Genomic DNA, 13,066 nt, shown 5'->3' on the forward strand with positions numbered 1-13,066 from the left:
ACCTGGACTAAGTTGTGGAAAAATCACGACCAGACAGATCGTATGAGTTTCCTTCACGAGTAGAATGGGGAAGAGAGAAAGGGACAAGCTTATTAACTTAACATACTTCCCAGATGTCTGATCTGTTACCTTGTTACCCTAAGCAGCTATTATTTTGTAATTTTTCAATCAAATTAGGTATAAAATCGTAGCCATGACATGAAGCAGATAAGCCATTCCATTTGACATCCGTACAACCATTTGGAAAAAAAAAATTCCCACTGCTTTTTTTTTTTTTTTTGGTGCTTGGTTCAAGTACTCAAAAGAAAATTCTAAAGTTAAGTGTTACGGACTGAATTGTGTCTCTCCAAAAATTCATATGCTGAAGTCCTAAACCCCGATACCTCAGGATGTGACCTTTCTTAGAAACAGGCTCATTGCCGATGTCATTAGCCAAGGTGCGATGGGGCCAGAGGAGGGTGGGCCCCTGATCCAAGATGGCTGGTGTCCTTCTAAAAAGACACACCCAGGGAGAAGGCCGCGTGCAGACCGGCAGTGTGGCCACAAGCCAGGGGATAGCTAAGATTTCCAGAAACCCACCAGAAGCGAGAAGGGAGGCAGGGAACAGACCCTCTCTCACAGCCTCCGAACAAACCAACCCAGCCCGTCGGCTTGGTTTCAGACTTGCGGCCTCCGAATCTGCTGGTGCCGAGGACGCCCAGGCTGCGGTGCTTTGTGATGGCAGCGCTGGGGAGCGAACGCACTAAGCTACAGAGAACTTAGGCCCGACACAAACCAGCTACCCACCAGCAGCAGGGCCCCGCGGCCCCGGGGACAATCCCCCCTGCCCCCCAGCACACTCTGAAAGGAGACGCGGGCTCCACGACCCCCCACCACGGGTGGCTCGGACCCAGGACATCACCCACACCTGGGGAAAAGCCAGTGGTTCCTGACAGAAAGGCATCAAAGCAGGCGGTGGGCAGACGGGGCGACGCCATCTGTGGGTTTGTCCTCAGAGCCACAATCACGAAGAAGCCGTGAGGACAGGACCCGCACAAAGGGATCAGAACGGGTCGGTTCCCACAGAAGGATGCCAGTCAAGGAGCCTCTTCCTCCCAACAGCTCTGCTCTCCCTGCCCGGGGCCCGCGTGCCGCATTCACTCCTTCCCAAGGAAGAGAATGAAAGGAGAAATGGCAGTGAAAACTCGGAGAGGCTCTTCACCCGAAGACCCGCCGACCCCAGAGCAGCCCTGCGTGGACTCGGGCTCCTCGCGCTCCTTGCCATCTGAGCCACCGAGGCCACTGCGTGGAGAACACCAGCCCGGCCCAGGAAAGCAAGGGTGACTCCTCGCGACATTTACTTTGGGTCTTCAAAGTGAGTTCCGCAGTAGAAAGAGGTTCTTCTTTAAGATAATTTACACCGTTAAGTGAAACACGGAAACAACCCAGAGTCTCCAACCAGATGCAAATAATCATCCAGACCACCATCTGGGGCCGCCCTGAATAGAATCTAAAGTCAACCCCCCCTTGTCCCTGCTGGGGAGAGTCAGTCACCAGCGGGCCTGTTACCCAGAGACCCTGCAGAGACTCTGACAACCTGGACTGTTTTGAGGATAAAACCCTAACCTTCCCTTGGCCTCCGCCTGCCTGGGAAAGTATCATCGAGATCCTCCTTAAAGCAAACTATCTTTCACATCCCATAATTTTAATGACCAAAGTTAACTGCCTCTTGAAGCACATTTACTGTAGTTTCCGGAGGCGCTCCCTTTAGCAACACAAAACCCGTTTGCCGCCATTCCTGGGATGTTGACCAGAAGCAGATGAGGGAGAAAGAAGCAGTAATTTAGTTGTTTTATAATGTCTGTTTTCATTTTCTCTGAATCCACTGTAAATAAATTCACACACTCAGTATAAAATGAGCACACTATAGAGACACGTTCATTTTGTCCCAGTTTATGAGAGTCAGGCATACCTAGGCTTCCAGAAATACAGAGAACGCGGTCAAAAGCAATATGGTTTCATGAGTGCATTAAGTTTACTAGGGCTGCTGTAACCAATTACCACAGACGGGGTGGCTTAAAACAATAGAAATGCATTCTCTCATAGTTCTGGAGGCTGGAAGTCCCAAATCAAGATGCCGGCAGGGCCATGCTCCCTGCAAAGGCTCAAAGGAAGAACCCTCCCTTGATTCTTTCTTCTAGCTTCTGGTGGTTGCCAGCAACGCCTGGCATTCCGTGGCTTGTGGAAGCCTAACTCCATTCTCTGCCTCGGTCTTCCCAAGGCTTTCCTTCCTGTACCTCCTCTGTGCCTTCAAATCTCTCCTTAGAAGGACACCTGTCACTGGATTTAGGGCTCCCCTAATCTAGAGTGACTCAACTCAATTACGTCCACACAGACCCTATTTTCAAACAAGGCAACATTCCCAGGTAGCGGGGTTAGGACTTCAGCATATATTTGGGAGGGCGGTTCCTATTGGAACCTCCCTTATCAAAGCAAGACCTCAGTGGCAGCCACTGAGGGAAGAGGAAGGAGCTCCGGGCCTTCAGGCATGGGAGAGAAGACCTCAGCAAGATGAGTACCCCAAGTGGCACCAGCATTAGGGGAAAGAGCTCCCCTGAGACTTTGGAAGCACTGAAACAGGCCAAAGGCATGAAGCCAGTCTGTGTCTGATTCCTGACACTGTCGTCTTCTAGTTCCTGGCCTGAGGGTTTGGACCTGGGGAATACCCTGACGTTGTATCACTGGTTGGCAGCTAAACGGGGATCAAAACTCCTTTTTAAGTTAACATAAAATGATAGGAACTAATTCCACTAGACTCAAGGAAGTCTTTGGACAACGACCTCAACTATTTCTTCGTGCTGTACTTAAACAAAGCCTCCGTTGAGATTTGGGCTCCAGGGGAGGGGAGGGCTGTGTGAAGCACACTGCAGTGTTACTGAGCGTTTTTTCTGGACTACTTTTATTTGCTGACCACTGACGGACAACTCCCTGCGTTGCCACTATTCGCTATTTGTGGAGTTGAACAGCCCTGTGGAACGGAGCCTGATTCCCCAGTCTGTCTGGGACTGACTCTTCCAGGACCCAATTTACAGGATTAATTTACATAGTAGGATGGGAGTCACTGCGAAGGGGCGGAGGGGGGAGGAGAGAGCCAATCTGGAACATCAAACAAAATGCAAAAGTTGCCTAACACCCCAAGATAACCCAGTACAGTCAACATTAAACAGCCCAATTAGGCAATGGGTAACCAGGGGGCAGAGGTGTTTCCAAGGCTGACATTTTGCAAGTCACTTGGTGGAGATTTCGCTGACAAACTCAGAGAAAGATCCAGTGATGGCAATCAGAAATTTCAGCTAAAGTATGACATAGCAGCTTACTTCCCCCAAAGGTGTGAGCCACCCAAAGAGGGTAGCCCTTGTTGGCACAAGCAACCATATGGCTCATATGGCTGCCACAAGAAAGATGAAAGCCGCCTCTGAGCCACTGGGACCACCAATGCTATAATTCTAGCTCTTAGTAACAAGAGCCCCAGCATGTGGACAGCATCGTCTTATCCTTTTGCACTAGAGAAGTGGTTAAGAAGTAAGTTCTGAAGCCAGACCGCCTGGTTCTGAATCCAGCTCCGCTCATTTCTAGCTGTCCAACCTTGACCAAATCATTTCACGTCTTTGGCTTTCAGGTTGTTTTTTTCCCCCCTATAAAATGGTGATAAAAGTGGCTATGGCAGATAAATGAACTAGATAACTCAAATAAAACTCCTTAGCACAGTGCCACACACACAGTATGTGCTCCATAGAAACGGACTGCTGTCATTACCATCCTTAATCTGTGTTCCTTTTGTCAATTTGGTCAGCCTGGAAAGTGTCATATCTGCCAAAGTCTTCTCTCTGCCCGGTGGGTCCAGTCTAACGTCCAGCTGGTCTCCAGCTCACATTCTAAAGGGTTCTTCCGTCACTTCTCAGGGGAAAAGTGAAAGGGGCATAATCATAGAGAAATAAGTCTAGAACAATCCCCAGGCCTAGTGAAGGTGAAATCTACCAGCTAAGGCTGGGCAGAGAAAGGACAAGGTAATCCTGGGGGACAAAGTACTCTTACCTAGAATCTCCAAAGTTTTATCTCCAGTAAAACTTAAGTTTTATTTACTTGGACCTTTTTGCCAGCCCAAAGTTTCACCAGAAACCAAAGAAAGCAGGATCTTGTATTCTCCCTACCCTCCCTCATTTCACCCCATTTTGTAGGTGCTGATGCTCGGTCACTGAACAAAATGAGAACAAAAAGGAAAGTGGTGAGGGCAAGAGAATGATCCAGGCTGAGAAGCCAAAAGCCAGCTTTATGGATAGAAGTTCTGCATTTTCTGGATCTGCCACGGAAAAATTTCAATCTCAGGGAAGACAGGCAAATGATTAAATTGGAACCTTTAAAGAATGTCTCATAAGGGGCACCTAGGTGGTGCAGTCGGTTACATCTCTGACTCTTGGTTTGGGTTCAGGTCATGATCTCAGGGTTGTGAGTTCGAGCCAAGCATTGGGGCTCTGTGCTCGGCACAGAGTCTGCTTGAGATTCTCTCCCTCTGCCTCTCCTGTTAATTCTCTCTCTCTCTCTCTCTCTCTCTCCCTCCCTCTCCCTCAAATAAATAAACCTTTAAAAAAAAGAAGCCTCGTGAGAAAACAGTTACATACTGACTCCACAATTAGAATTTGCTAGAACCTGCTTCTCATACACCTTCCTACTATCACGTTCCACTCCATCCTTGTAAGAACTACACCTCAGGCAAGGATCTGTTGGCCTCCTTTGTCTCAAACTCTGCCTCCATTCATTTTTCTTTTGCTCTCCTCCTTTCCTGGCCTGCAGAAAAATGTATCTGGAAGCTCACTGAAGACATATGCTCTGGGGAAATACACGTTTCTATGGCTAACGTCTCCTCACTCCTCTATGGATGAGTCTGTCGATTCTAACGGAGTCTCCTCTGCCCGAGATTTAAGACAATTAGGAAATTCATGCAAATTTTAAAATATCGAGGCCAGAAATAATCTCATCTCTATGTTAAAAAAACAATACATAGCCTTGTTCTACTGAAAAGTCCCCTTTATTTTTCTGAGAAGAACCTGTTTCAAATCTGCTTCTTTAAAAATTTATAACTCTCCCGAGTCCCTCCAAGAAAAAAAAGTCCACTGTGTAGTACAGAAGGTGAAGAGGGAAGAACTCATATTTATTCATTTTTAAAAGTTGGGGTGGTAATTTAAATCTTCACATCCCTTTTGATCCTATTATATTTTTAATGGCAGAAGCTCCCAGCCAGGGCTCGAGTGGGATGCAACAGAAGTTTTAACATTCAGGGGAGCAGATGAACTTGCCGCGGGGTGTGTGACTGAATGAGAAATGATCCAGCTCAGCCCTGTTTGGGGCAACAGGTCGCTTCGCCCATGCTGGATTTGGGTCAAGCAGCTACACCTCAAATCGGGAAACATCAGCATCATTTTGTTTGGCAAAGAAGTGAGTATTGATAGTGATAATCAAACCCGATCAAAGATGTCATTTCCTGAGCAAAAAAGGCTGGTTGCCAGCCCCAAATTAGCTAAACAGTGACTGTCTTGGCCTGAGCAAGATTCTGCCACACTCCCAGGACCACAGAGCCTTTGAAGAGGCAACATCTAGCTCATAAAATCAATTAAGAAAAGATGTCATTCTATTCTTCCCTCGCCTCTTCTGTTTCTAGGTATTTGTACAATAAATTGGTTCCTGAGCCCTTAGTCCTCTTAGGAAGCTCTGGGAATGCTTCCTTGAAGGATTTTCTGCACTCCAGCTCATCTAAATTGAAGTCTTGCATTAAAAATTAATGAAGAAAAAGAAATTAATGAGGTTGTAGGAGAAGGTTAGAATTTGTGTAGGAAGGGTGGGGCTGTAACTTCATTCACGAGTGGGACTTATCATTTATCTCCCCATTGAACACAATTATTCATCACCATCTCCTTGGCCACAGAATCGGGGCAAGATAAAGTATCCCATTCACTAAGGAATCGGAAACCAACGTTCCTATATGGTGGTGCCTTGAGGGCAACAAGGAGAAGAAAAAATCCCAGACAGCAAACAGAGACCGTGACAAACATAACCACAAGGAATGTAAATAAAATATTATTACACGCAGTTCACTCACCACCTCACCCTCAACAACTCCCTCCCCCAGAAACAAAAAGTAAAAGCACACAAATTGTGTGTTTTGAAAAAAGAGTCGAGCTGCTATTTGGAAAGAAGCCACGACTATGAAGATTTTTTTTTTTTCTCCATTTGGCTCACTTCTACAATCGCAAGGCTTGAGCCGGACCTTTAAAAGAGAACCGGGCTTGTTGACTAATTTAAATTGGGGAAGCATGAAGTTGAACCTGGTGTTGGGAAGAACCTTCCAACAGGGATTTGATCTTCCTCAGTGATAAGACATGTTTACCTGAGCTTTCAAAAGCTCAAACCCCGGCTCTTTTAACATGACACTTCAAAATGAAATAAATGCATTGCAAGCGCAAACTGTAATAAACCAGACTCGTGCCAAACGCACATGTGTACATTTCACAGAAGAGCCAGGAGGACATTTCTAGTAAAGGAACGATTGCCATGCGGAACGCAAGCCAGAGCTCTTGCCTGCCAAGGGTCACGTGCTCCGGAGCACACAGGAGTCCTTAAATGAAACAGGCCGGTAGAAATAACTTCAAGAGACAAAATCCACAAACTTTGCAGAGGCACAGAGCCCCAGGCCAGAAAAGCCACTTCCAGGAACTCTGGCCTCATCTCTCTAAGGACTTCTAAGAGCTACCCTCCTCACTTGAATGGGGGGACCTTCCACCCCATTCAGTCACCCCTTCCTTTAGAATAGAAGCCATGCCCTGAACCGAAGGGGGGATTCAAATGCACAACTGGTAACTGGTGTTACTGCCAAAATACATTCACTGACCTCTGGTCAGTCATTCAGAGCTCGATGTGATACTCTCTTAGTAGGATGAGGAGGTTAGAGGTTGGTCACCCACCACCTTGTTCCCAAGGCTAAAAGTCCCTTTTCTTGTTTAGTCTGTTTGAGACCGTGGGGGACTGGCCTAGTGTCTCAGGTTCTGTTAATATGAACCCACTCCCCACAAATCCACAGGCCCCAGGGAGGCTTAGAAAGAGATGGGGTGGGGGGCATCTGTTTCTGCTAAATGCAATGCCCTCTGCAGGTCGACCCTCAATATGAGAACTCTCAGGCAAAGGTTAGCCTCTCCCAACATCTAAGGGACAGTCTGCATTCTGCATTTGGGAGCTTTGAATTTTCATTGAGAAAACTCCCAAGCCAGCCAGGGCTCCTGGCCTCCACTGTTCTAAGACTTCAGACCCACTCAGCCTCCAATGGTGCTATATTTTACCACTTAAACGCTTCTTCAGAGTTTACTACGAAACAATGTGGCTCTGAGTCTGCCAAAAGTTTCACTGCAGGATTCAGTGGATTTTATCTGGCAGAGTAGCTGCCCTCTCTCTTGAGAATATTTGTGAGCAAAAGGCAGTCATCAAACCTTGCAGTCTGGGCAATTCTAGGGTCCCAAGTGTCACTGGAGGAACTCCTTTCCGTAAACAGCCCTCTTTTTCATTTTGACCCCCTTCCCAACACCCCAACTTCAGAATCCAAATTAAAGGCAGTCTGTCATTTCAGTAGACAGCACTGAAAAACTTTTGATGGGATGACCCAAGAGCGTAAGTATTCCTGGCTGAACTTAACTTCTGATTTCCAAAATATATGGGGGAGCTGAAGTTCAGGGAAGATGAAAGGAGAGCACCAACAAATAGGAAAAAATGAAATAAAATAAAATGCATATCATGGCCAAGCCAAAACAAGTTTGATATTTCCAAATTATACTGGCAAATGGATGCTTTCACACATCATTTGCTCTGTCTTTCCTGGAGACAAAAAAGAAGAAAAAAAAATCTGGATGCAAAAACCCCAACCCCAGACCAGTAAATTGTGTCAGTGGAAAGCAATCTAAAATTGCTGGTCAGAAAGTGCGACCTTTTATCTATCAACACGCACACAAACACCCGAAGCCAAAAGTTGTAACGCCCAAAGCGGTGCATTTGTCAATTTATCACCCCTCTCGCCCCCGTCGGGTGCCCGGCGCTGGGGTAAGTTGACAGCATCTTGTTCTTACCCAGGCGTCTCACACGACCGCTCTGGGTAAATCGCCGCCAAGTGGGCAGAGGCGCCCCCCCTCCGCTCCTCCGGCCGGGGCACCTCCTCCTCCAGGCTGGCCCCCGGGCCGTGCGGGTGCCCCTTACCTGCAGGCGCTCGGTGGCCGGCTGCCACATCTTCCAGCCCAGGGTTTGGCAGAGGAGACGCTGGCGAGACTCTGGATCGCGCCGGGGGGCGAGGGGCTGCGGTCCCGCTTTACATCTGGGGTCGGTGTCCGCTGGAGGTGCGTCCGGGACCGGCCGCCGCCGCGGGGTGGGCGCTGGGGGCCGCGAGCAGAGGAGGCGGCGCCGCGCTCGGCTGCCGGCAACTTGTGGGCACGGCCGCGCGCCGGCTGTCCTGGCGCAGCTGCGAGAGGACTGCGCAGCTCCGCCCGGGCCCGCGAGCGCACGGCGGCGGCGGCGGCGGCGGCGGCGGCGGCGACCGCTCCCTCCTCCTCCCCCGCCGCCGCCGCCGCCGCCGCCGCCGCCGCCGCCGCCCGAACCTGCGCGCTCTGAGCATGCCCGGGGCCGGCGCCCTCGCCCCCCGCCCCGCCTCCCCGAGAGCCAGTTCCCTGGGCCCCCAGATCCCGCCGGCGGCGGCCCTGGCCGAGCTCTACCCCCGCGGGAGCCCCGGGCCGGATGGGGTCCGGGAGAGGGGTCAGGCTGGCTGGGGAGGGCCGAGCCTGGAGCTCGGGGGCTTTCCTTGTGACCTGCCAGGCGCTGTGCTGCGCCACAGACTTTCCATTCATGCTTCCAGGTCGAGTTAACTGAGCAGCTATTATGCTCCAGCCCTATACCGGGTGCTGAGGGATACAGCGGCGCAGAACAGAAGGCAGGAGAATGTTCCCCCTCCCCCTGAGCTTTCATTGGAGTTGGGACGCCGGTCATTGACCCAGAATATACGTGAAGGGGTACTGGGTCAGGTGGTGACGAATGTTAGGGAGAAAATAAAACAGGACTGATGAGGGAAGAAGGGGAGAGGAGAGAGAATTTAGATTGGGGCCCTGGAAATGTCTGGACTAAGGTCCAAAAATGGACGTGGTGAGGGATGGCATGCTGGGCAGAGGACTAGGGTGCCTGTACCTGGGTAAGGAGGGTAAGCACAAGGCCCGCATCCCTCGTGCCTTCCGAGATCTGCCAGGGGCTGCAGGAGGCTCGAAGAACCCAAAGCTAGGGGCCGCTGTGGGGCTCCCAGGCCTGGAGGCTCACAAGCTCGTGTTCGCACCATGACATAACTACTTTCCTAAACATGGCTCTTGCCATCCTCTTGACAACCAGGCAAGATAAGTATTAAAATATCCCCATCGTATGGATTAGATAAAAGAGGCTTGCAGAGTTTACGTCACTGTCCAGGTGACACAGCCAGTGAGTGGCTTAGAGTGTGCACACTCAGATGACCTACAGGCGAAGAGTTCTTGACTAGCGCATCTAACTCCTCTGACCATGGAACGCCTGGGAAAAGGGGCAGCCATCTGGGCCTGGGGGTACGATGGGGAACTTGGCAGGATGGAGAAGCTAAGCTAAGCCTGGAGGGCTGATAGAGTATGGGCAGAGAGCATGGTGGGAAATGCTGAGGGACAGAAGAGCACAGTATATGTGGGGGCCCAAAGCTCCTGAGAGGCAGGGTCCAGGGAGTAGCGGGGCTGGCAGGGGAAGGCTTCTGATAACATATGGCACTGGGACACGTGCACAGCCTGAGTCCTGAGCCACCTGTGCACTATCAAAATTAACACCCCATGTCCAGAAGAATCTGTGCTATCTCGTGCATACGTAGCATGATTTCCAGATATCAGAGCACTCTGGAATTCAGCCCTCAGCTTATCGGATCCTCCTAGCATATCTCCCAAGGCTTGGGGAACACAAGATTCATAGAATCACCCAGAGGAGAGCCGCACAGTGAGGATTGCAGATCCAGGGCTCCTGCCTCCCACGGTGTCCTTTACCAGGGCTCTATACGCAGCCTCTTCCAGACCACGAAGTTATGGGTCAGCAGAACCTGCCCTGGCAGGTCCAAGACCCTTGGTGCCCTTGGAGCCACAGAGATGCTTCTTAGGGGCTGGTCTCTGTCTCCCCAGATGAACACAGGACTCCCCAGCTTCTGCCTGAAAACCACAAGTTCTCACTTTCTGAGCCACTTCTCTAGGCCCTGCCACCTGCTCTGGATCTAGCAATAAATCCCCTATGCTGAGGTATTGGTGGTTTGCCCTCTGTGGATATACATCTCTGATGCTTGCTCATGTGGTCTGTTTTGAGATGCTATTTTTAGTTTTCCCATAACATCCTGCACACCTCCCACACCTAGAAAACTCCTGATGAGAATGATAGACCTTCCCAGCCTCCTAGTTAGTTCCCTTTTGTCAAGTCCCAAAGCAGAAAGCGATGCACTTCATTGCGAAAATCTAGAAAATCCAAATGTGCATATTAAACCTCTCAGGAAGCTAAAACGGGAATATTCAGTTGCCAGAGATGTCTTCAGACTCAAGCTTTGAAACCATCCTCAGTTGCAGATGCTTCCGTGGAAAAGTGATTTTGTTTTAAATAGCAGCGGGATGAGATACCAGCCTAAATTCAAATCGCATTAGAGCGTTAAATCCTGTCTTCTCACCTCCGAGTGTAATTAATTGTTATGACTCAGTAATACAGCTTTTTAGTTCAGCGTATGGTGCTGTTTAAAGAGAAAAGTCTTCGGTTCTGTAGAGATCGCTTTCAGTTACCAGTTCTCTTTGCAAACAGATTGGGTAGAGAATGTGTTTAACCGACACTCCCGTTTCAGTTACCTTTATGCCACTAACCATTAAACGAAGGGTGGGAGGGTGTGTAGGGTGGAGGCTGGTGGAAGGTGGCAAAAGGGATGGGACAACCTCCCACCCATCAGTTTTGCTCCCAAGCCTTCCCATTCAGGAGGAACCTCCAACAGCGGGTGAATGAAATAGAGACATCTACTGGCTAGAGCCGGGACTGCATCCAGATCTCTCACCGTTCTGTTCTGGGACACAGCGGCCTCACCCTCCTGTTCTGTTTGAACTTGCTGCTTTACCATGTAAACAGATTTGTTTTGAGCAGGGAATCATTCTTGCAATAACCGAGAGGTGTTTTGGTGCAATGAGTAGAAATATTAGGTACATAAACATGTGCCTTATTTCATGCATAATCCTCTATAATGATCTTAATAAATACCATTTCAAGAAAAATGACCAGAAAAAAAAAAAAGATTGACAAGGCCCAGATGAGTTATAAACATAACTTTTTCTCCAGAAAAAGAATTACAACCATCCCTAGAAGGCTTTGTAAGCCATGTTTAATCTAGTTCATGATTCTGAGCCTTAAGGTAAGCAACCTAAATATCCACATCAGGAGAGTGGTGAATTGAATTATGGTCTAGAATATCAAAAAAATATTAAAATATTATGCTATTAAAGAGGATAATTATGGAGCTGGGTTGCAACTGAAAAATAATACTCATGGTATAATTACAGATTTTTAAAAGTAGGCTAAAATGTGTATAATTTGAATACATGTTTAAAATATGTAACAATCACAATGGGGAGATTCAGGTTGAATCCCAGCCTTCAAACTATCTAGATGATGACTTTTGGCAGGTCATTTGCCTTGCTGAACCTCAGATTTTTCATCTGCAAAAAGGGTGATAATATTATTTAAGGTTATTAGGAGCCACAAATGAATGAATTTGTGCAACATGCCTGGCACGTAATAGGTGTACAGAAAACAGCAGTTTTTCATCTTGTTACTTTTCTCTCCCTTTTTATTATTGAAAGGATCAAATTCTCACAAAGTTCATGTGTTCAAATGATCCAATGTTGCCTGTGGTTAAGTCATTTCCATGTGGAATATCTGTAGATTTTGCTTATTTGATTTAGTTTCTCAAAAGTGATAAACCATACTGAAGCTCATTTATATTTCTAATTCAGTCAGATGGCCAGCAAACTTTATTATGGCTGTATGTTTATCAGGGCAGGCCTTGGAAAGTCTTTCTTATGGTATCATTCACTATTTCAAAATCACCAAAACAGCTGTAGATGAGCAATATAGAAAAGTCTGAAAATTCATTAAACCTTTGAACCTCCCTACAGTGATGGAGCCTCTGGCTCTTGTCCCTATATAGTGATAGGTATTTATTGGGGTGTTAAGATATCCCTTTTCCTTCCTTAAAAGTAAATCTTCATAGCTTATCTTTGCAAACTTGGTTAAAAGACAAGTGGCAGAACTGGTTAATACCCAGGATGTGTGTTGTCATTCTTTACTTCCTCATACTGTCATCCCCAGCCTAGAACCGTGGCGGATTATTTTCAAAAATGGTTATAATCATCCCTCCTCCTGCCCCTCCCCTAAAGCCCTTTGCACCACGGCTTGCCTTGTTTCTTTCATTATGAGATGGAATTTATCTGCACCTTTTGAATCTGTGCTGGGTGTTGCTGGTTCATGAACTGGCCCCCATATAGGGGGGCAAAGAGAGACCGAAGAAAGGCAGGCCACTCCAGATTGGGAGGTGGCAGTTTTAATAAGCAAGGCAACTTACGAGGCTTGTCTTGGGTGGCCGCAAGACAAATCGAGCTCCGCACCAGCTGGCTAGAATAACGGGGCTCAGTCATATATACCATCCAGATGGTCTCAACCACACCTTACTTTCTCAAGGCTGCATCCTTGAAAAGAGCTCCCAAAGTGGGCTGACTATATTCCAAGGACAGGGGAGGGGGCGTCTAGCTCGAGGGTCAGCCTGCAGTCGCGGTGCACCTCCTCCAGCAGACGAGCAACTTGCTTTGATCGATAGAAGGTTGCAGATGTGACATCGTGGGCCTTCCAAGCCTGAGCCACGACAAACCTTGCAGCTTCTACTGTCACCCTCTAGGAACCTGAGATCATGGCAAACAGAAGCCTAAACCAG

At 48.3% G+C, this 13,066-nt stretch overlaps 1 protein-coding gene across 1 annotated transcript in view; it reads right to left on the reverse strand.

Annotated features, from left to right (window-relative positions):
* Positions 1–8,577, reverse strand: part of PID1 (phosphotyrosine interaction domain containing 1) — a 219,515-nt gene extending 210,938 nt beyond the window's left edge. Inside the window, exon 1 of the mRNA XM_027590969.1 lies at positions 8,272–8,577. Coding sequence (XP_027446770.1) covers positions 8,272–8,301 — 30 coding nt within the window. The 5' untranslated portion in view covers positions 8,302–8,577. The remainder of the gene's footprint in view (positions 1–8,271) is intronic.
* Between the last annotated feature and the right edge of the window lie 4,489 nt (positions 8,578–13,066).

The sequence above is a fragment of the Zalophus californianus genome, chromosome 3 (genome assembly GCF_009762305.2).
Source record: "Zalophus californianus isolate mZalCal1 chromosome 3, mZalCal1.pri.v2, whole genome shotgun sequence".
NCBI classification, from domain to species: domain Eukaryota; kingdom Metazoa; phylum Chordata; class Mammalia; order Carnivora; family Otariidae; genus Zalophus; species Zalophus californianus.